Source organism: Rhinatrema bivittatum, chromosome 2, assembly GCF_901001135.1.
Source record: "Rhinatrema bivittatum chromosome 2, aRhiBiv1.1, whole genome shotgun sequence".
In the NCBI taxonomy this organism is placed as follows: Eukaryota; Metazoa; Chordata; class Amphibia; order Gymnophiona; family Rhinatrematidae; genus Rhinatrema; species Rhinatrema bivittatum.
Window position 1 is genome coordinate 80548694 of NC_042616.1, and position 23893 is coordinate 80572586.

Genomic DNA, 23893 nt, shown 5'->3' on the forward strand with positions numbered 1-23893 from the left:
TCACAGAGAGGGTGGTGGATGCCTGGAATCCCCTTCTGAAGACAAAAACAGACAAAGAATTCAAAGTGGCATGGGATAAACACTGTGGATCCCTAAAGGTTAGAGGACGGCACTGCCACTTCAGAAGTGGGTACCACAGTGATTGATTTCATTGCGTGGCTGCAGTACAACACCCCCTCTGAATCACAGAGAAGGGACTTTAAAAATTATTTATCACTACTGGATTAGAGTTTAGGGGGCAGTAATCAAAGTACCTGTGTTGGTACAAACCCTGTGGGTACTGTTTATTCACAGGGAGATGAGTGATTTTGTTTTGATTATTGTTCCTTCAAAAATTACCCACATTGATTAGTGGCTGCTTTCCTTGCAGATTTTTTTTTCCCTATAAATACACATAGCAGTGAGCAATCAAAAGCATTTCAATGGGCAAAACAGCATTTTACTCATGGAGAAGGGGGCTTTGATTATTGTGTAGTTTTCCCCACATTGTGCAGCAGTGTTCCCAGGAGGGTGGGAGGGGAAGAGGGCAGGAAAGTGAACACCACGCATAGGTCTGACTAGGCACACATTTTCCCCACATTGAGGCTGGGTAATAATCAAAGCCCCCACCTTCTGCACATAAAACATTCTTTTATCTTCCGAAATGCCTTTGATTATTGCCCTCTTCATGCACAGGGCCGTACACTGACGTATCCAAGGTCACATGGAGAACTGGGAGAGTAAAGATGCAGACTAAATGATCACGTGTATTATTCCTTCATTCAGACGAATGTGGTTAAACAAATAAAGGATACTGCTGTAGCTTCTGCTTCTGACTCATTGAGTTGGAGTTGGTGATGATTTTCTTGATGCCTGAAGTCCAGTGGCTGGCTTCTCCTTCCGAGCTGGCAATCAGGTCCAGGTTCTTCCGCTGACCCTTGAAGATGATGGAGAAGCAGCGATGCTCAGGGACATCCTTAGCAAACTTCCGCATCCCATCTGTTTTGTGACCCAGTCGCACCTCCTGGATATCTTCGATAGAAACTGTCAAAAGAAGCAAGCAGTTCAGGTCAACTGGATTCATGCCCTTATCTCATCTCTGCCACCCGCAGAGAATGATACATTTTCATCAAACCCTCACAAACACTATGGAAGCATTTTCCCGCTTGTGCTGATAGAATGATCAATAGAAGGGTCCATTAACATCAAATCACAGAAGAAATCCCTTGCTTTCAGTTTCTACTTCTTATCATTGTAATATAGACTAATGGGAGCAGGTGGCCACATTGCAGACATCAGTATTACTATCATAATGGCTTTAATTACACTTCTTTATTAAATCTCTGTTTTCATTGTGTTTTCACAGAGAAAAGTCTGGATTTCATTTCTTTTGAAGTTTATGTTTATTGAAATTAATAGAGTAAATAACTATACAAAGGTAGAGCCAATATTAACATATACTTTCCACATATCAAAATGATTTTCTTCCCACCTGAGTGAAACATAAAATAAGACAAGAAAAGAAATCCAAAAGAGAATAAAACTATAAACGGACAAGGGTATTAAGAAATTATTAGACACAATCTATAAATACTAACTAAATACTGAGAACAAACTCAGTATGCTTGATGTGGTCATTGGGCTAGGACTGAGCTATCATATCAAAGCATGGAACATGAGTAGGAGGAGATCCATGCTGTCAAATCATATGTCTAGCTGAAGCTCTCTTGCTGAATCTTTAAAAATGTTATTATATACACTTATAAACCTTCTTTTCCTGCTTTTCTGACATAAAGTCAAATAAAAGTGGTGTAAAGGCAAAACTCTGGTCTTCCCTTCACAGGACCTACGATAGTTCAAACACGGCTAATGACACAACACCTCACTTCCAAAGCTAGGCTGAGATACTAGAGAAAGCAGCAAGATTGGTATACACATCAAAGAGACTTTGCAGTCAGCTGAATTAACAAAACAGCTAAAGATACCTGTGATCAACTAGATGTATTAATCTTCTGGCAGACTCCCAGGATGACAGGTCTCCCAGAAAGAGATTTCTCATCCCCTACAGCTCTCCAGGATGACATGGAGTTAGCAGTATGGGCAAAGATGTAAGTGTTGGTGGTGCTGTGAATTCACTGTGAATCGGCACAAGCAATGCCAGCAGCTGCAACAGTAGCAGTGGTGATTTACAAATACTTGAGGAAATGACCATGACAATGGAGCCACAAGCTCACAGAAAGATAGTACAGGGTATGGTAGTAGTTACAGTTGCTATGAAGGTAATTGTAGGGCCTAGCACAGAGCCTATGCCTATAAAGGAAACTAACCTTTTTGTTAGGAAAATAAAAGAAAGAGGAAAGACAGGCCTCTATGGTTCTCTAAAGAAGTAGCTGAAAAGGTTAGCATTCATACCTACAAGAGATCACAGAAAGTGGAAGGCAGGCAACAATACCTAGAAAAGTTAAGAGAAGATGGGAAAGTAGTCAGGAATGCAAAACTTCAAATATAAGAAAAAATAGCAAATATGGTAAAACCTGGGGACAAGACTTTTTGTAGATATGTTGGTGACAGAAGGAAGTGCAAAAGTGGCATTGTGAGACTCAAAGGTGATAGGGAAGGACACATAGATGCTGATGAGGAAAGAGCAAAATTCCTTAATAAATATTTCTGTTCAGTTTTTATTATGGAAGAGTCTGGAGCAGGACATAAAAAAAAAAAATACAACTAAGCTTGGAAGTGAGGAAACCTCAACCAATAAGGCGATGGGGCCAGATGGGATACATCCAAAGGTATTGAGGGAACTTGGAGAAGTCCTGGCAGTTCCGCTGGCTTACTTTATCAATGCTTTAGAATAGTTCCTGAGGACTGGAGAGGGCAGATGTGGTTCCTATTCATAACAGTAGAAGTAAGGCGGAGGCTGGGAACTACAGGCCCAGTTAGTCTGAACTCTGTGGTGAGCAAATTAATGGAATCGCTGCTAAAACAGAGGATAGTGCATTTTCTGGAATCCAATGAATTGCAAGATCCGAGGCAGCATGGCTTTACTAAAGGTAAATATTGTCAGACAAATCTGTTCAATTTCTTTGATTGGTTGACCAGAGACTTGGATCAAGGGAGAGTGCTAGAGCTAGTGTACTTAGATTTCAATAAGGCCTTTTAATACGGTTCCGCGAAGGAGACATAAATAAATTGAGCATCTTTAGTATGGAATTTAGAGTGACCAGCTGGGTTTGTGGAAGGCAAGAAAGGGTAGAAGTAAATGGAGTTTGCTCAGAAGAGGGGGCGTTACTAATGATGTGCCTCAGGGATCAGTCCTGGGACCAGTTTTTTTCTACATTTTTGTGAGCGACATAGCAGAAGGAGTATCAGAAAAAATTTGTCTTTTTGCTGATGATACCAAAATCTGCAACAGGATAGACAGCCATGTGGAAAACATGAGGAGGTCTCTAGTGAAGCTTGAGGAATAATCTAGAGACTGGCAGATAAGATTTAATGCTAAAAACTACAGAGTAATGCATTTAAGGATGCAAAAACCCAAGGGAGAGATACAGTATTGGGAGGTGAAATTTTAAGCCACAAAAGAAAAGCAGAATCTGGGGCAATTATATCTGATCTTAAGGTGGCCAAACAGGCAGATAGAATGATGACAAAAGCAAGAAATATGTTTGGCTACAAAGAGAAAAGGAATGGTCACTATAAAGAGGGAGGTGATATTCCTTCTATATAGGACCCTGGTGAGACTGCATTTGGAAAACTGTATACAATTCTGGAGACCACATCTTCAAAAGGATATGTGTCACCCCCGGTCTGCACTATGAATTACTCCTATGCTTGGGGTGGGGAGTATCACATGAGGAATTATATTTACTAATATGGTTTATCTTCAGGTTCATAGCCTGAGTGGGGGATGAGACAGGGTCCCGGTCACCCCGATACCACAATTCTGTGCCTTTCCCAAACAGCCTCTCACTTGTGGCACCACAGACCAGATAAAATCATCAGATCAGAATAAAACAGTAATTAACCATTTTACTAGTATTGTGTAAATAGATAGTAAATCCAACCAGAACATTAAATGGGTAAAGTACAGTAGTGAAGTATAATTTAAACTTGCAGTTTCTTATTTTAAATCAAGCAATGAAAAAACAACACTGGGTATGGCCTGTTAGCCAGGGAATACTCCTTACTCATATGGATAGTAAAAAAAAAAATAGGGAACGCTAATAGAGAAAGGTGGGGAGAGGGGGAGGCAGAGAAGTGCACAGCTTTCAAAAATTGTCTTTACTCCTGCGTAGTCAAAAAAAAGGGTGGGGGAACAGATCCACCCCAGTGTCACCAATTGTAAACTGTGCACCCTGCCCCAAACACAAAATTGTGTGGAAAAAAAATAAAAATAAAGAAGTTCCTCTTGATGGTGGAGCTGGCTAGATGACAAACCAAACAGATGAGCACTGCAGAGTATGAAAGGTCTCTCTCTCCTGGGGAGCTTCCCCAAATGGTTTACTTGGAGCTAAACAGAAAGTTGGCCTGGTTTCAGTCTCTTACAGGCAGGACATGGTCTACCAGTTTTTCTTTCCCAGCAAGGATTTATGCTTGATTTTGGCTGAAAAGCTGAAGCAATTAAGCTGAGATACTGAAACACTCTCTTAACTAAGTATTTTAGGAGGATAATCCAGCCATGTGCTTCTGGGCCTGGATATCTTTGGAAAGGAAGTCTCTCAGTCTCTGAGTTCTTGTCTCCTCTGTCCCTTGTTGGGATTTTACATGTAACTCGGCTATGAAGCAAGAACAATTACTCCTCTATTTCCTCAAAGCGCAGATTTCTGTCTCTCCCTCTTGATAATTAGCTTTTCAGAAGAAGAACTGATTGTAGGGCTGCCAGATGCACTCCTCTCTTCCTGACTCCAACTTTTAGCCATCCCCGCCCTGCACACACAGACAGAGCCAGCCAAATTGCACCTTTTATATCTTAAATGGTCTCCTAGCATTCCTTCGGCTTCCTCCTCTGCTGGCTATGAGGTGCTGTTCTCTGGACAGTCTAAACACTACCGCCCTTTTCCCAACTTAACATAGTGTGCTGGATGCTGGTTCTTACAGAACATTTGTCTTTCATGGGCGAGCACACAAGGGTTTTTGACATATTTTTATATTCCTTCACCTTGGCTACAGCAGCTTGTTCTCTCTGCAGGGATGAAAACCCCTTTTTGACAGGTCCAAAACACATCACTCAAATCCAGATGCAGCTCAGTCCACACTGTATGGCTCCAACACATAATAAACTCGTGAGGGCAGGAACCTGTTTATAGCAGCTTGCTACAGATATAAATCGGTTGGAGTTTACCCAGAAGGTAGCTACTAAAGTCATCCATGGTCTTCCTTCTAAAGCACATGGGGATAGACAAAGTTCTAAACATGTACACCCTAGACAAAAGGCAAGATAAGGGAAATTTGATAGAAACATTTAAATATCTCATAAGGTTCCATGCACAGGAGGCTAGTCTCTTTCAATGGAAAGAAGGCTCTAGAATGAGGGGTCATGGGATGAGGGTGAAAGAAAGTAGATTCAGGAATAATATTAGGAAATATTTCTTTACAAAGAGAATAGTGGCTGCATGGAATGGCCCCCATGTGGAGGTGGTAGAGGCAAAAACATTATCTGAATTCAAGAAAGCTTGGGATAAATACAGGGAGAAGAATTTTAAGGGCTACATAAATTGGACAGATGGGCAGATGATGGGCCATATGGTCTTTTTCTGCCGGCATGTTTCTATATTTCTATGCAAGTGGCTAAACAGCAAGCAGCTGTAAAAGTGGCAGCAACTACAGTTGGACTGGTTAGCTTGGTTTCAAAGGCAGAAGAGGAGACCCTGCTTTTGGGAGGTTACCTGGGAGCACTCAGATTAATGCAACTGATTTAAAATACACCTAAGTTTATTTGTGCAGAGCCTGAGGCCTGGATGTGATCTGGCACAAGATCTCAAGGGGCGTAACTCCCCAGTGGTCACTCTGGCTAGGAAGCACAATGTCAGTTTGCTTAAAAGTACAAACGTGAAAATCAGGCCCATAAAAACTGGATGCTTACAGAGTATTCCTATATAAAGGCCATAGTACAAAATAGTATTAAGATGTACCCAGATGTCTCTTGGCATGCCAAAATTCAACAAAGGAGATTTCTTAATCATGATCAAGAGGATGGTTTGGGGGTCAGTTTCTCTGTAAAGTATGGCTGTAAATTAGTCTTTTGGCAGACATCATCTACAGTATATTCTTTGGCTCAGGTCATTTTCTTTTTTTTCTTTAAATGCAGAAAAAAATGACCAAAGTGGAATCAGAGCCTCCTCTTTCACTAGCCTCAGTGCCACCCATAGAGGTTAAAGGGGAATATTTATTAAAAGCGTGCAGTACTGCATGCGTTTAACCTGCACTTCATAGCCTTTATTGAACAGGCACTTTTAGCAGCAAACCTTAGCTACACCTCCTCTAGAGGTGTAGCTAAGGTTTTGCATTAATGGTCTCATTATCACAGATGCCTGTGTCAACACAAGCTGTGTTATATCTAAATAAGTTGCTTTGCATGATTTTGAATTTTAGCAGCTCATTTAAATATTTTACATATGAATGGGAAAATCTGCACATTAGTATGCTAATCCCAGGAGTGTGTGCTAACATAAACCCATTAATATATGTTAACACCTCTTTAACAGAGCTTAAGTAGCTCCCAGACATTAACCCATGCTACCACATATTTAAGAAATTGTTGTTGACACGGAAGGGGCCAGAATACCTAACAGAGAGGTTAATCAGCTGTCTCCTATCCAGTAGTGTGTATTCCTCACAGGAGAATCTTTTGATCTTTCCTTCTATATAAATTGCTTGAGGGGGAGGGGGCTCTCTTGATTATAACCCCTAAGCTTTGGAATAACCTCCCAAAGGATACCCAAAGTAGGTAAAAACCTGGTTGTCCTAGCAACCATTTTAGTTGTTAGATAGATGAGGTAGGCTGGGATTCTTAGTGATATAATCACATGGCATTTATGATTTAATGGTCAGAGAGTTATGAAGACTAGAACTTTATGGGGGATATTTAGAAGTGAATTTGCTGAATTTAAGATTAATGTTTCTTTGATATCTATTTATAAAGCAGTTTTCTCAGAAGCATTATGTGGTCAAGAGGAGGATAATTTTTTAGGATGCATTTTGTGGAACAGAATATTTTTATTTAATATGCAGGGGTTATATTTCCCATAGTAGACAAACACAAGCTTCCCAGTAGTGATGTTTAATAAATGTAAATTATTATTACTGTTATTGTTATTAAATGTCTGCATTACCACTAACACTTTAGTAAATAGGCCCCTAGGATCCCTTAGGCTGTTTGATGGGTTTATTTATAACTTTATTATCAACACATTCTTGCACCTTTTGTCATGAAACTCAGTTGACAGGGCCTTCCCACGAGCCTCCTCATTCACCCTCAACACCGCTGGGTTGCATGCATGGCAGGAACGCCACTCCTCTCCATCTGGGCCACACCACATGGCTTGCATGCTGATGTGGTGCCTGGGTCACCCCATCATCCTGCTCTGCTGGCTCCCTCTAGGTGCATGCGCAGAATGTGCCGATACTTAAAGAGGCCTTGGCAGGAATTCCCAGGAGGGCGCCTACTGATGACGTCAGACTCCGTTAGTGTTTAAGGCTGACAAAGATGCCCCTCAGATGCCTTAGTATCGGGTCTCCTACTCCTGAGTAGGTTCCTGCCATGCATGCGAGTGGTTCCTGTTTCCTGTCTGCGATCCTTGCCTCGTCCTGCCTTGCCTTGTCTTCCTCGTCCTGCCTGTCTTGTACAGTGCCTTCCATGTGTCTCCATCCACCCTTGGCCTTACTCACTGGATCTTGACCTCTTCCTTGGACCTGACCATGATTGCTTGCCGCCTGGACCTGACATCTTGTCTGGACCTCACCACAACTGCTTGCCACCTGGATCTGACCCCTTGCCTGGACCTGACCACTCTTGCTAACTGCCCACCTCGACCTTGACCTGCTCCCAACTCTACTCATCTTCTGCCTGCCCTGACCTCTGTGTGCCTTTGGACTTCAGTTATCTTCATCACCCTAGAGACCTGCCTAAGTCCTGCTGGCTACCAGAATCCAAGGGCTCAACCCGTGGAGGAGGCAGCTGGTAAAGTTGACGCTCCAGACTGTCCACATGCCAGCGTAGGCCTCGTGGTTCATCCTCAAGGCTGTATCAACTACGCCATAACACAATAGGCTCACTCACACATTACCATTCTCACTTTTGGAATGTCTATGTCTTTAATTTCTTAAATCTGGAAAAAGAAAAATATAAGAGCTTGGCGATTCCATGTCTGTATCTTCTAGGTCGGGGTGGGCAACTCTGGTCCTATATTAGGCAAACTAGGCAGTCGCCTAGAGCACCAAAATGTTGGGGGCAGCAAAATCTTACCAGCACAAGGCCCAGTAGTCTGCTGTGCCAGAGCCGCCAAAGCAGAAAGCACTGTGCTGGAGCTGCAGCCAATAGGTAAGTTAGGGAGTGTGTGTGTGGGGGGGGGGGGGGCGGGGGGGTGCATGGCCAAAGTTTTGCCTAGGGTACCAAATACTCTTGAATTATGAGCTAAACGTTCTGGAACTGAATCCAGTTCCTGGGCTGGAGATTCTAGCTTTATATACTTCATCCTGGGGAGTGTGTGTAGTATACTCCCCTCCAATCCGTCTTGAAAAAAAATCCTATGGCATTAGTTGATATACTTAGTTCATTTAATGCAGATATTAAGGACTCACTGAAAGTTGTGAGATCATACTTGAGTCGTTGAAGGCTTTAGGATGGTCTTAACTAATCCATAAATCCCCTTATTCACATAGATATATTTTAGATTTAGGGGGGGGGGTTTGTAAATTCTTTTCTTACAATTTGATTCTTTTACAGAAAAATGTGAGGTAGTCCCTTGTTCAGATCATTTTCTAATTGAAATTCACGATAGAGTAAAGAAGAGTAATAGTGTAACCAAAACCCTTAATCATTCAATTAGCAAGAGGAAAAGGTTCAAGTCGATGCCTTAAAAAATATTTGGATCCCTAAGCTCTAGGATAAGTCAATAGACAATGTAGAAGATGCTGTATTTTTATGGGCTCAATCTATCTAAGTCTGAGTTTGATCGATTAGCTTATTTGGCCAAACTAGATGACTATCAGAGGGAATCTATAGAACTGGAACGTCAATATATCTTTGCTGATCTTTATACCAAATCAGCCACGAGAAATTTTTCATATTGTAAAATCATTAACATCTAGTTCTTTACATAAAAATATACAGACAGAACTTAGTGCTCTTGAATTTGGCTGGTTTTTTTTTAAAAGAAAATTGAGAAGATAATCTCTTTATTTCCCTATAATTCCTTTTCAGAAATTGGTGATTCTGACATTCTTTGAGAAACCTTTCAACCTGTAGGGTCATCTGAAGTATCCGAGCTTGTGAATAAGTTAAAGCTTAATTTTTGTCCTTTAACCAACTATTCAAATGCTTCCTTTAAGTGTCTTTGAGATGAAGTATCTGTTTTTTTGAGAGATATGATAAACTTCTCTCTGCAAGAAGGATACTTGCCAAAACTGTTAAAATCAGCAGAGGTAAGGCCTACCTTTAAAAAGATTGCATCTGATCCAAATGATTTGAATAACTATCGGCTGATTTCTAACGTGCCTTTTCCCGCTAAACCTATTGAAAAAGTGGTGTTGAATCAATTTCAAGATTTTTTAGATGTCCATCATGTGTTAGACGATCACCAGTATTGTTTTCGTTCTAACTATAACACAAAGACATTACTGTTATCTCTCTTTGCTATCTTTAGGCGGGGATTTGATTGTGGTACTGGATTTTTCCTTGTCCTTTTAGACTTAGCAGCCTTTGACATGATTGATCATTCTATTCTCATTAAACGTTTATCTAATATAGGGACAGGAGACAACATTCTGAAATGGTTTTCTTCTTTTTTGAGGGATCAATCTCAATCAGTTTATGTTTCCAGGAAAGAATCTGATGAATTCCAACTGTATACTGGGATCCCTCAAGGCTCAGCCCCATTGGCTTCCTTGCTCAATGTCTACATTTAACATAAGAACATAAGAAATTGCCATGCTGGGTCAGACCAAGGGTCCATCAAGCCCAGCATCTGTTTCCAACAGAGGCCAAACCAGGCCACAAGAACCTGGCAAATACCCAAACACTAAGAAGATCCCATGCTACTGATGCAATTAATAGCAGTGGCTATTCCCTAAGTAAAATTGATTAATAGCCATTAATGGACTTCTCCTCCAAGAACTTATCCAAACCTTTTTTGAACCCAGCTACACTAACTGCACTAACCACATCCTCTGGCAACAAATTCCAGAGCTTTATTGTGCGTTGAGTGAAAAAGAATTTTCTCTGATTAGTCCTAAATGTGCTACTTGCTAACTTCATGGAATGCCCCCTAGTCCTTCTATTATTCAAAAGTGAAAATAACCGAGTCACATCTACTCGTTCAAGACCTCTCATGATCTTAAAGACCTCTTATCATATCCCCCCTCAGCCGTCTCTTCTCCAAGCTGAACAGCCCTAACCTCTTCAGCCTTTCCTCATAGGGAAGCTGTTCCATCCCCTCTATCATTCTGGTTGCCCTTCTCTGTACCTTCTCCATCGCAACTATATCTTTTTTGAGATGCGGCGACCAGAATTGTACACAGTATTCAGGGTGTGGTCTCACCAAATTGTCCCAATTTGTCATATTTTGTCTCAACTGGATATAGGGTATCATCTCTTTTCCAATTATCTTCAATTTTTTGTACCAATCACTGACTCAATTGATCTCTTAAAAAGGTTTGTAATTGTTTGGTTAACGAAAAATAAATTGCTTCTAAATATGACAAAAACAGAAGTATTATATCTAGCCAGATTTCCTGATTCAAGAGTTCCTCAATCTTTGGTTATAGATGGTGTAGGGATACCAATAGAGGGAGAGGCAAGAAACCTTGGAGTTATTACTGATTTAACTTTGTCTTTAAAACCCCATATATCAAAAGTAGTGAAAGGGGCCTACTTTAAACTACTCATGTTGCGAAGACTACAACCTTTTATAAGTGAGTCTGATTTAAGAACAGTAGCTCACTCCTTAACATTGTTTTCATTAGATTATTGTAATACATTATACCTTGGTTTCCCACAAAAATCTCTAAAGGCCTTATAACTTGTACAGAATTCAGCTGCCAGGATAGTGACTGGGAATCCGATCCATAAGAATATATCACCTCTTGAAGAATTTACATTGGCTTCTTATTAAATGGAGGATCTCCTTTAAAATTCTAATGTTAGTCTTTAAGGGGTTAAATGGTCTTGCATCTTCTAGTTTTAATGCGACCTTAAAGCTTTATTGACCAACACGTACTTTGAGATCTTCGAGTCAGACTCTGCTGAATGTTCCATCATTCAAAATCATCTGTTTGGACAAATCTCGTGAAAGACTTTTCTATGTTCAGGGTACTGAAATTTGGAATGCTTTTCCACGAAATTTAAAAGAAGAATCCTCACTTCTAAAATTTAGGAAAATGTTAAAGACCTTTATGCACTACTAGGAAAGGCCTGGGAAAACAGAATCGACTGAATTGGTTGGTTTCCATTAAAATGGCATTTCTATCTGAGAAGATGTATAGTTCAAGATCTTTGTCAGTATAGGTTATGGCATTGTGAAAGTCAAGGGTGATATGGATAGATTGTGACATCATATAAAAAAAGGAGTACTATTGGGATGAAAGATGTATCTATTAATCTGTGTGATCTGTTTTATGTTCAATGGAATTGTGAATGTATTGTTAACCACTTAGAAATTATGACTTGCGGCATATAAACTGTAAATAAATAAATAATTGTTCTTGAGGGCCCCTAGCCACTCAGCTTTTCAGGATATCACTAATGAATATGTGTAATGCTTCTTTCTAGGGCCTGGTTAGAACCACCTGCACTTCCTGAAGCCGTTTTATAGGCCAGGCAGCCAGCATTTCCTGGGGGGACTGACTGATGATGTCATCTCTACTCTAGTATAAAAGGAAGCTCAGCATAGAAACCCAGCAGCTCAGCAGCAGGTCTCCTGTCATGCTCCTGCCTGCAGAGCTAGTTGCTTCATCTTCCTGTCTTGTTCCTGCCTTGCTGTGTTCCAGTCCTCCTGCCTTTCCTGCCTTGTCATATGCCAGTTTTCCAGTCCAGTCCTACCCTCCTGTCTCCCTGGTCTTTTTCTCCTTGGCTTTCATCTTCAATTGCTGACATTGGACTGGCCATTGACCATCATTTGCCTTCGGCCTGCCTTGAACGTGGACCAGACCCTGACCATGCCTTGTCTGCTGCCTCCCTTGATCTCGGACCAGATACTGACCCCTCCTTGCCTGCCACAACCCTTGCCTGAACTCGGAATACGACTTTGCTTGCTGCTTGCTATGACCCCAGCTTGGACTCTAACCACTCTCGCTCTGCCAGTGACTTGTAGCCTGCCACATGAGACAGAGCCACTTTATAGTACTCTCGCCTCACACTGGCCCAAGGGTCCATTCCGTGCCATGTTACATTAGATGGATTTCCATACATCTGAGACAGTGTGCATGCAAATCTCTCTCATGCATATTCATTAGGAATACCCTGAAAACTCAACCAGTTTGTGGCCCTTGAGGACCAGAATTGCCCACCTCTGTCCTATATCATAGTTTACTATTTAAAATGTCTTTTTTTTAATACTCTAAGATAGCTCAATGTATTCTTTCTGTGCATGATGACCGAAACACAATTAAATAACCTCATTAGACAATGACTGTTCCATTCTTAGATTAACACTCTGATCTTCATGGTCTATTTTTATTGTCTGCTAACTGCATATTAATAAAAAGAATTTCTTACAGCAATAAACTGGAGCAGAGCCAAGCTAGAAGGAAATCACAGAGTCATCACAATCAGATTGTTCAGAGAGCTCTCGTTTTCACAGACTTTAATTTTCATTTTATAATAGAAGAAGTGAAGCACAGTAGGGTGGCATTACAAATTAAGTTTCATGCATCCAAAAATCTATAGCGCCATCCACATGCAATCGCTTGCTCTATGTCAAGGAATTGGAGCTTACTGGCACAGTTTTAGAGACACTTTAAAAAATGAAATACAGTTTCCTAACTTTATAAGAATTTACTGTTCATTAATATGTTGAGAGAAAAGGAGGAGATGTTTAAAGTTACAGTTTGTTAAAATTATCTCTGCTTTACTGCTTTCCAAAACGTGACAGATGATAGCTTACAGTAAGCTATGGATCCAAAAGATATCTCTAAATAAGATCATCTTCAAAATCTTCTTTTTTCCCAATTGAAGTTTAGGAAAACAACTTTGTGTTAAGATTAACAAAGAAGGCCCTCCAAAGGCTTTCTGAAAAGATCACACCATACCAATTAAACACGGAGGTCAATATTCAGTGCCACTTAGCCAGATAATTACTTATCTGGAGTTAGCTGGCTAAGTTGTAGGTGGGACAGGAGTGTAACTGGGAGGAGCTATTTATCCAGATAACTTACGGGCCGATATAGTACAGTGCGCTCCGGTGGAGCGCACTGTTAACCCGCCATTGGACGCGCGTTTTCTCTTACCCCTTATTCAGTAAGGGGCAAAAAACACGCGTCCAACCTGCCGAACCTAATAGCACCCGCAACAAGCAAATGCATGTTGATGGCCCTATTAGGTATTCCCAAGCGATTCAGAAAACAAAATTGCAGCCAAGCTGCACATTTTGCTTTCAGAAATTAGCGCCTACCCAAAGGTAGGCGCTAATTTCTTTGGGCACCGGGAAAGTGCCCAACTTAATATCATGGCGATATTAAGTCGGAGGTCCCGAAAGGTAAAAAAAGTAAAAAAGAAAAAGAAAAATTTGAAGTCGGCCCGCGGCTGTTGGGTCGAAAACCAGATGCTCAATTTTGCCGGCATCCGATTTCCGAGCCCATGGCTATCAGCAGGCTTGAGAACCGACGCTGGCAAAATTGAGCGTCGGCTGTCAAACCTGCTGACAGCTGCCGCTCCAGGCCAAAAGGAGGCGCTAGGGACACTAACTAGCGCCTCCTTTTGCCTGTTTCTGCCGCCGGGCCTCATTTAAATACTGAATCGCACGCACAGGCGAGTGGGCATTCGCCCACTCTCCCGCGGACTTTACTGAATCGGCCCGTGTGTAGGGATACTTAAACTTATCCAACTAAGGGCCAGATCCATTAAGGCTTTTCTCCCATTTTGAGTCTATGGGAAAAACCCTTAGTGAATCAGGTACTAAGTTAGCCAAATAAATTAGATCTACTATTTAGCACATCTAAAGTTAGCCAGTTATATTCAGTGGCAAGGCTGTGCCACTAAATATCTGGCTAAGTTAGCCAAATAATTTTATCTGGCTAACTTCTCTAGCTGGCTAGCGTTTGAATATTTATCTCATTGTGTCTACTCTCTGGCTCCAGGCAGTGATATCTTATCCAAGAATAACAAAATTGAGCAGCTTTATATTCCTTTGATAAGCACTGTAACGGTGTGCCATTTATATGTGGCAAAAACTTCTGTATATTATTCACCCACTAAACAACAATAGCAAATGACAACCAGGCACACCATCTTAATACTAGAAAAGATAGTCCAAGTTGTAGTGTTGCCTAACGTGAAACCACTGTTTTCATTCCCATTGAAGAATTCTGATGAAGATTCCTCCATAAAAATCGAAAAAAATTCAGTTTCAAATTAGGAAACACTAAATTTTTTACTGCTTTTATCCAGTATTACAATGGAGAGTCTGGTTGTTAATCTATTGCTATTTTAAGACTGATATTGGCTTATCAAGTTTCAGCTAACCACACTCTAGTCTTTATAACATGTTATATTTTGACTTTTACATTATATTTTTCTCATGGCTCAGCAGTTTCTTCCTGCTCCTTTGGGTTGCCAGCTCAATTGCAACCGGCCACTGTTGGGCTACCATGGCATGAGCTTTCATTCACAACCTCCCAGGATTGTTCCCCTATTCATAACCACCCCCCCCCCCCCCCCCCCAACTCACTTAGCCCAATCACTGCAGCAATAGTCCTCAGCTAGGGGCGACTCACCAAGAATCCTAACAGAAGCATTGTGGACTCAGAATCTGGCCACTGAGTGTCAGCGCTGCACGTTGAGTGGGACGTCCTTACCGCAGCATCTGCAGCTGGCCCGGGGAATGCAAGTCCTGACTTGGGAATGGAACCCAGCTCCTCCCCACTGCAGTGCACAGTTCTGCAGCTGAGCTACTGGCTGGCCACTGAGTCGCATATTTTCACATTAATTCATTTATTTTAAGACTAATGGAAACCAACCATAATAAATATAGTACATTGTTAACATTCATATATCAGAGCATTCTGAAAGTAAAAGCAGACCCCTCACAATTTGTGTCAAGCTATAATATTCATACAATCCGAGTGACCTGACCTATAGTTTACCTTTGTTTCCTAGCCTGCTCCTGGAGGCACGCCTAAGCAGTCTGTTTTTCAGGATAACCATAATGAATATACATGAGATGGATTTGCATAAAATGGAGACCCAGCGACTTCAAAGCTATGTCATGCATATTCATTGTGGTTATCCTGAAAGTCAAACTGGTTAGGTGTGCCTTGGAACATGTTGTCATTATGGTATAACGGCTACTTGCTGCTTCTTCTTCATATGTAGTAATTCAGTTTTATGAATTATGCTTAATTACAAAGAGAATTCAAACAAGCTAACTGAACTAGTCAATTTCCAAGCTATGTCTCTTCACCACATGTGAAATAGTTGGGTTAAGCTCACTACAGAAACTAATAATATAGGCCTTTTTCTTTTTTTAAAGTTTTAAAGCAGGTCAGCAGCATAACCGTATTAGTGATTATCTGCCTAACTTCCACATGGATTTCATAGCTTTCCTTTTATCACAAGTTCAGTTCCTGAGAAAGCAGGAAGATTGACGCCCACATCAAAGGAAGACCTGACCCTCAGCCCAGAGTCTTTGCTGCCAGCTGAAATAACAAAACGGCTCTCTATGGAGCTGGAGTTATCTTTGATCAATCAGATATCTTCATCTTCTGGCAGACTCCTAGGGTGACAGGTCTCGCTGAGGCCCCAGCGTAATAAGATGTGCTAGGCTGGGTGCACACGTCAGCACATTTCTGTGCATAGAATTGAGCTTCCAATGTAGCATGGAGTTTTATCCTTTTAGCTCTTTCCCTGCAGTGCAGGAAGGTGTGCTAATAGATAGTTCTGCTTTGTACCGTGACAAATTTAACTCCAGGGCCACAGTAGAAGTTAAACTTTCCACAATATGCTGAGAACCAGCTACAAAGGTGGGGTTGTTTTTTTTTTGGGGGGGGGGGGTGTTTTTTTTACTTATGGCGCATTTGCATGCTATTAGTTTACTGCATCCCCCAGTACCACAGGTTTCTACCACAAAAGTAAAGTCCAACCCATACCAAATTTAAATTCCGATTTTAGTGGGGGTTTTATTCCATCGACTCCCAAAAATGTGTGCACAACCCTGAGTAAAAATGCTCTCAGATTAGCACTCCTTCAATGCCAATCCCATCTTAACCAAGCATTAGCTTATACTCCCTAAAGCAGAGAGATGCGTAGGCTTTACTCATGTTTCCTTATTTAACTCCTGGTCAGACGTGGAGTAAAGTTTTTGGAGTTACTGTTACTCTATAGGCCATGGTGTCAGGTTTCTGCACTCGGTAACATGATGGGCATTTTGTGCACACAATTTATGATCCTAACTCGTTTTTTTGCTCACAACTTGTGCACCAAACTCGTGTTTTGTGTGCACAACTATTGTGTGCCTAACTCATATTGTGCTCCAAAAGGTTAGGGGCACCACTTTTATTCACAAAACTCAAAATGTGTTCCTAACATTTGTGCTCCTCGGTCACGTTGTGCTCATAACCATAAGGGGCATAATTTTATAAGCAGAAATCGTGTTTTTTGCACACAATGAGGATAACTTTCAAACAACCCTCCATGGCCCCATATAGACATACTACAGTATTTTATAACTTGCGCGTATCAGCATATGTCTGCCCACTAATGCACTGAAATAGCACAAACTCTTCCTGCCTATTTTAGAAACATAAACATGGATTTTATGCATGGAAAAAATAGAACTCCTTTGTGTAAAACCCAGAATTACACATGTTAAGTTGGTATATTTCAAAATTTGCACACATAATTGAAAATTACCAGTTTTCCAATTCCTCCACCAGTTCACCCAGTCCTGCTCCAGGTCATCGAGCCCTTCCTAATTCTTTAGTTTCCATTCTCCTACTTCACCTGTACCACAAACCCAACCCACAACTGACAGCAAACCCCCTCTGATCAATTTCATGACATAATTAGCAAGTGTAAAATTGTGCAAGTACATTTCCACATGTACTCACGTACGTCTTTTAAAAAATAGCAATTTAATGTGTGTATCTCTTCACCCAGCTGCAGAAAACTCCTAAACTACCCCCTTTTTTATACGTGTAGATGTGCACGCGAAAGTGAAAATTCGCACGGATGTTTGATGTTTATAAAATAGCGGGTATGTAAGCACAAGTTATTTGTGTGTAAAGATTAATTTTTACATGTGTAACTCTTTGAAAATTCACCCCAATATGGATAAACCATGGTTTATGCTCCTAAACCAAGTTTTGTGTGCATTAACTATGACTTATGCATGCAAAACATTGCGCACTCAATCACGTTTGTTTTCCTAAATCATGGTTTGTGTACATTAAATGTGATTTATGCTTGCTCTTCATTTTTTGGTGGATATTTTAGATTTATGCATTTTTTAACTCATGATGTATTTTCATGCATTTAGCTTACTGAATCGAGAGATGACCTTTTTTATTGCATAAATAAAGACATTGTACATTGATGTTCACTGCACATTTTTTATTCACCTCTTATTACATTGGGGCCTGAGTGAGGTTCCTTATCCCCTGTTGCTCTCTAAGATGCCACAGAGTAACCTACCCCTTTACTGATGGTTAACTCCCTCGCTTCAGCAGCATTAATGTGGCTTATGCAAATCATGCTAACATACCAGTGCACTCATTTCTATGATTGTGCATGACCTTGAGCTCATTATCATTTAAGCATGGAAATCCATATTACTTCTACGAGATCAAGAAGATGCTATTTAATAAACTGCATTAGTGTTTTTGTCGCACATTAATGCTGTTTTAACATGCGTTAAGATTGCCATTTGCATTAACATAGCTTAGTAAATAAACCCCAAATAAATTCTAAGTATGTGAATGCAATTTTGGCATGAACTTCAATATTAAATGAGAACATAAAAGGAAACTAATCTAAATTTAACCTTGATGCAATTCCCCAGTATAACTAGAAAAGGGAGCACTGACTATTGGAGTAACTAAATCACTTTATTTTATTTAGACATTTTATTTTTTGTAATTAAAGTTTTTTATTATTCCAAACAGTTCAAGTAGTGAATCATACATGGTACAACTATTGATAGAACAGAAGAAGAAAAATACAATATCAAAGTACAATATCAGCCGTCTTGTTTGGAAGATAAACCCATTCAAGTAGCATCAAGAACAAAAGCTATTGAGAGATTCACTCACCAGCATAATTTCCAAAACATTTTGTTATTATCCGAACCCTCCCCTCTTCCCTCCTGTACATTGTCGATGTGCAATTAAGAACTCTTGGAATAAAACATATGAATGGAGAGTCATACCACTGTCTGAACTTTCTAACATAATGAGCCTAAGGGTTAGTCAGGGCTATTGACTGAGCCTGGGCGCAAGATTTGTGCAAGGTCTGCCATAGCTGGTAGGCTTGCCATGTCTTTTCGAATTTAGGGATACCTTTGTGTTTGTAAGCTGTGATTTTAGATAATAAATACATTTTGTGCACCTTTTGTTGTACGACTGCTTTTGTTGGCACCCTCAGAGACTTCCATGTTTTTGCTATTTCACAGCGGCTGGCTGTCAGTATGTAGTGGGCTAGACGGTTATGGTCTTCCGTGATTCCTGGGATTTTAGTACCCAGTAGCACCTGGGCGGGTGTGGGTGATACCAGGAACATCCTCTGCCATAGTTCCTGTATCATTGGGCAATCCCTCCACATGTGGAAAAAAGTTCCCACTTCCTTACATGCCCGCCAACATTTGTCTGAAAACTGGGGTGCGAAATTGTGTAATTGAAAAGGGTATATATAGCAACGATATAGTAATTTGTAAGAATTTTCAATAAGAGAAGTAGCAATATACCCTCTTCCCAGATTCTGGAAAACATTCTTCCATTCCCAGGGTGACCATTCTACCTGAAGATCCCTCTCCCATACCTTCTGAAAAACTGGTATAGGCTCGTCCCGTGGTGCTAATAACTGGTATAGCACGGAAAGAACGTTTTTACAGGAATTTGCTTTCCTACAAACCTTTTCAAATTCTGACATACCCAGGTTGAGATGTAGATCGATCATATTGGCTCGTACAAAATGAGCTAATTGTGCATAAGGGTAAGCTGCTGACACAGGTAAGGCAAAGGCTTGTTGTAAATCTAAAAAAGAACGCATGCTCTATGGGCCCCAGACATGTTCCCAGGACCGTATTCCCTGCTGCCTCCACACTTTAAAAGCCATACTCTCAAAACCAGGTCGAAACGCTTTGTTAGCATATAAGCTGGTGCTAGCATGATATTCCCGCCTACCTAACAGACGAGTCCCATGCTGATGCCACAAGTGTAGGGAAAGGAGGGTAGAAGGGGGTAGATGCGTTCCCAGCTCCACAAGCCAGGTCCCACGGGGCTGCCAAAGAAGACTGCTAAGGGAAACGTGCCCCAGCATTTCTTGGGTAATTTGCACCCATTGTTTAGGCTGTTGTGTAATATGCCAATCAACCAACTTTTTTAACTGGGCGGCCCAGTAGTATCTAGAAATATCGGGAACATTAAGTCCCCCTTGAGCTTTAGGTTGGGTAAGAACCCACCTAGCCACCCTTGGCCTATGTCCTGCCCAAATAAAGGCCATACATTTCCTTTGCAACTGTATTAAGAGTGGGGTTGGGATCTTAATTGGTAGTGTCTGAAGACACTACCAATTTTGAAGACAGCCATACAACCCATCCAAGAGATGTGGTAGCAGCTCCATTCTTCCATGTCTTTAGTAATTTTGTTCCACAAGGGTATGTAGTCTATGGAGAGCAAATCCTGGATAGCACTGAGCTGTATTCCCAAGTACTTTATCTGCGCTTTCGCCCACTTAAATTGAAATATCCCTTGTAAACGAATGGCCTCTGGGGTGAGATATTGATTAATATCGTTTAATCTCGGATTTCTCCCAGTTAACTCGGAATCCTGAGACTCGACTAAAGGCCTCCATTTCACCAGTCAAGTGCACAAGGGAGGATTCAGGATCAGTGATCGTAAGTAAAATATCATTGGCGTACAGGAAGAGTTTGGTGGAAATCCTACCCACAGTCAACCCGGTGATATCAGCATTGCATCTAATGTTAATCGCAAACGGTTCGAGAAAAAGGGCGAAAAGCAGCGGTGATAGTGGGCAGCCCTGCCTAGTCCCCCTGCCCACCGTAAATGTGGGGGAGTAGCCACCATTAATCTTAAGGAACTCCCTGGGAGCATTATACAGCTGATATAGCCACTGGAGATAAGGGGCCCCAAATCCCATATTTTCCATAGTATGAAAAAGGTAAGGCCAGGGCACCATATCGAATGCCTTTTCAGTGTCAATAGATAGAGCTATAGTGGGTATGTTCTGTTTTTTCGCATACCAAATATTGTCCAGAATCTTGTGGACAGTATCAGCTGTTGTTCTCCCTGGAATAAATCCCGCCTGATAATTATGAACCAACTGTGCTATAAAACAATTTACCCGGTTGGCAAGAATTTTCGCCAATAGTTTAACATCGATATTCAGGAGAGATATGGGCCGGTAGGATCTGCAAAGTGACGGATCCCTTCCAGGTTTTACCAAAATTGTGATCCCTGCCGTATTAGCTTGTGGTGATAAACTGGTCCCCGTTCTCAAAGAGTTAAAAAATGTTAAGAATATGGGCACTATTTCTGTAGAGAATTGTTTATAAAACCTCGGTGTATATCCATCAAGACCTGGTGATTTACCAGGTTTCAGGGATTTAATGGCTTCGTGAAGTTCTCCTACCGTAATGTCTTTGTCTAAGAATTGCCGTTGAGAAATAGTTAATACCGGGAGTGGTATATCTGACAGATATGCGGTGATGGCCTCAGCCTGAATAGCCGGGTCCCTACTGTATAACTGAGTGTAAAATTGATGAAATCTGTGTCTAATGGAGGTAGGATTTGGCCCTCAGAATCTTTAATTTTAGGGATAGTAGCTTGTGCCTGCCTACATTTGAGTGCTTGAGCTAAATACCTCCCAGCCTTGTTCCCTCCCTCAAAAAACTTCTGCTGGACCAACTCCAACTGATGCGCAATCCTAGTTTGTCCCTTACCTCCTGAATATCTTGTCGAAGCGAAAAGCGAGTCGTATCCCGCATGTGAGCATGTTAAAGCTGGTGTAAGGTAATCATCAGATGTTGCCTTTCCCTCTCCCTCTGTTTTTTAACGAAGGTGGCCCAGGCAATGAAGGACCCCTGCAGTACACTTTTCAGGCATTCCCACACAGTCCCTGGATTAGTTTCTCCGGTATCATTGAAACATATATTCTTGTATTTCCCTTGCTATCTGTCTCTGGAATTCACTGTCATCCAATAATGAATTGATAAGCCGCCAATATTGCTGTCCGGTATCATAACCATGTAAATGCAGCTGAAACCAGACAGAAGCATGATCGGACCATACTATTGATTCTATGTCCACTGCTCGAAGCATATTTATTCTTGTTTTATCTATCAGAAACATGTCTAATCGAGAGTAACAATTGTGAGGGTGTGAGTAGAATGAGTAACACCTAGATGTGGGAAAGCGAGACCAACACACATCTACCCCCGCTATTAGAGTAATGATGTTTTTGAGGGCTTTTCTAGAGAGGGTTGAGTCCGAGCTGTTCTCCGTGGAGTTATCCATATGTGGGTTAAGTGTTAGGTTAAAGCCTCCACCTAAAAGTACACTTCCCTCTGCCTTGTCTGCTATGATAGTGTAAAGAGCTGCACAGAAGGCCTCCTTTTGGGAGGTGGGGTCGTATACGATACATAACGTAAAAGATTCCCTCCCTAATTTCACATTGAGTAGGAGGTAGCGGATCTGAGGGTCATGATGCGAGCTCACTAATTCAAAATATAAATCCTTATGAATTAGGAAACCCACCCCGGAGTATTTAGTATCTTTGGTTGCTGCCGCCCAATACTGGTGCGGATATTTATCAGATCTCATTAGACCCTCATATCGTTTTCAATGGTGTGTCTCTTGCAAATAAATCACATCAGCAGTTAAGCGACCCATTTCTTGAAACAGAAGCCTTCTTTAGGGGCCCAAATTCAAACCCTTAACATTAAGGGATACAAATTTAACTGTAGACATCATGACCCAGGTAAGACTCCCGCCTTTGCTCATAATCTTCATCCGGGCCCACCCACCACAAAATTGGTAGCCCATAGAAGACCCATAGCCCATATTTATAGAAGGAGCTATCCCTGGTGACCCATGGTAAGGATTGGCACTTATGAATGATAGTACTCCAAGAATTCCCTTCTCTAGAGTTATGTGTACATTCAGTGAGGCAGAATACCCATCCCCCCCCCCCCCAACCCTCTGAAGCACCCGGGAAAGATTCCATCGTTCCCAGAAACTACTGGAGGAAGAACCCATGCCGGTGAATAGGTCCTCCCGCCCCCGGAGCATCTATCAGCATACTATCAAACATGTTAATATGAACTTAGCTTATGATTACCCAAAATGCTGAGTAAGCAGTCAGCATCAACCAGAGAAAACCTCACATGGTCCAACTTGTGTCCCACTCCCACTGTTAGAGTACACCTGGATCTCTATAAGGAAATTCTGATAGGCATGGCAGTTCATGTGGGAACATCAGCCAGTGAGCTGTCGCTGGTATTTCTCCGGAGTCTGTGTCCCCCTTTAGTAACACGTTGCCACCGTAGTGTTTCGGATCTGGAGCCTGTAGAAATGGCGATATTGGGGGCAGGTAACTCCACCGATATTCCTGCTTCCTTCAGGGCTTGTGCTGCTTCATCCAGTGGGCAAACCTTGTATGACTTCCTGTGTATCTGGAACCACAAGCCAAAAGGGAAAAGCCAGCGGTAGCAGACTGTCACAGAAGTCAGAGCAGAGGTGATAGGTCTGAAAGCCAGGCGTTTTCGCAAGGTGCTAGTAGCTAAGTCCGCATATATAGCGATCTCATTCTCCTCCCAGTTCCATGGCCAGTGTTGTCTCGCTGCATTTGCTATCTTTTCTTTGTATGCAAATGAATGAAAACATACTACAATGTCCCGTGGTTTATTCCCTATCTTGGACCCCAGTGATCTGTGTGCTCTTTCAATCCTAAGATTGTCAGGAGATCCCTCATTGGCGGCATCCATTTCCCCCAAAATCATATTGCAGATGTTCTGTATCACCAAGGTACAGTTTGCGTAGTCCTCCCTTTCGGGTATACCTTTAAAGCGTAAGTTACAACATCTGGATCTGTTCTCTAGATCTTCAAGTTTGTCTGCCAGGTCAGACTGGGTGGAGTGCAGTATTGTCAAATCTTTCTGGACCAGCGTTCCTCATGCTCATCGAGCCTGATGTCTACGTCTTCAAGCCTGCGGCCTAGCTCTGCTTGGTGTTGCGCATTTCCTGTAAGGTGACGGCGATCTCAGCTTTGAAAGATTTTATGTCTTGGCGGATCTCCATAAACCACTAGCGT

At 41.5% G+C, this 23893-nt stretch overlaps 1 protein-coding gene across 1 annotated transcript in view; it reads right to left on the bottom strand.

Moving 5' to 3' along the window:
• Positions 1-23893, bottom strand: part of PLCD1 (phospholipase C delta 1) — a 248464-nt gene that overhangs the window by 83778 nt on the left and 140793 nt on the right. The window contains 1 exon segment of the mRNA XM_029588370.1: positions 795-1023. Coding sequence (XP_029444230.1) covers positions 795-1023 — 229 coding nt within the window.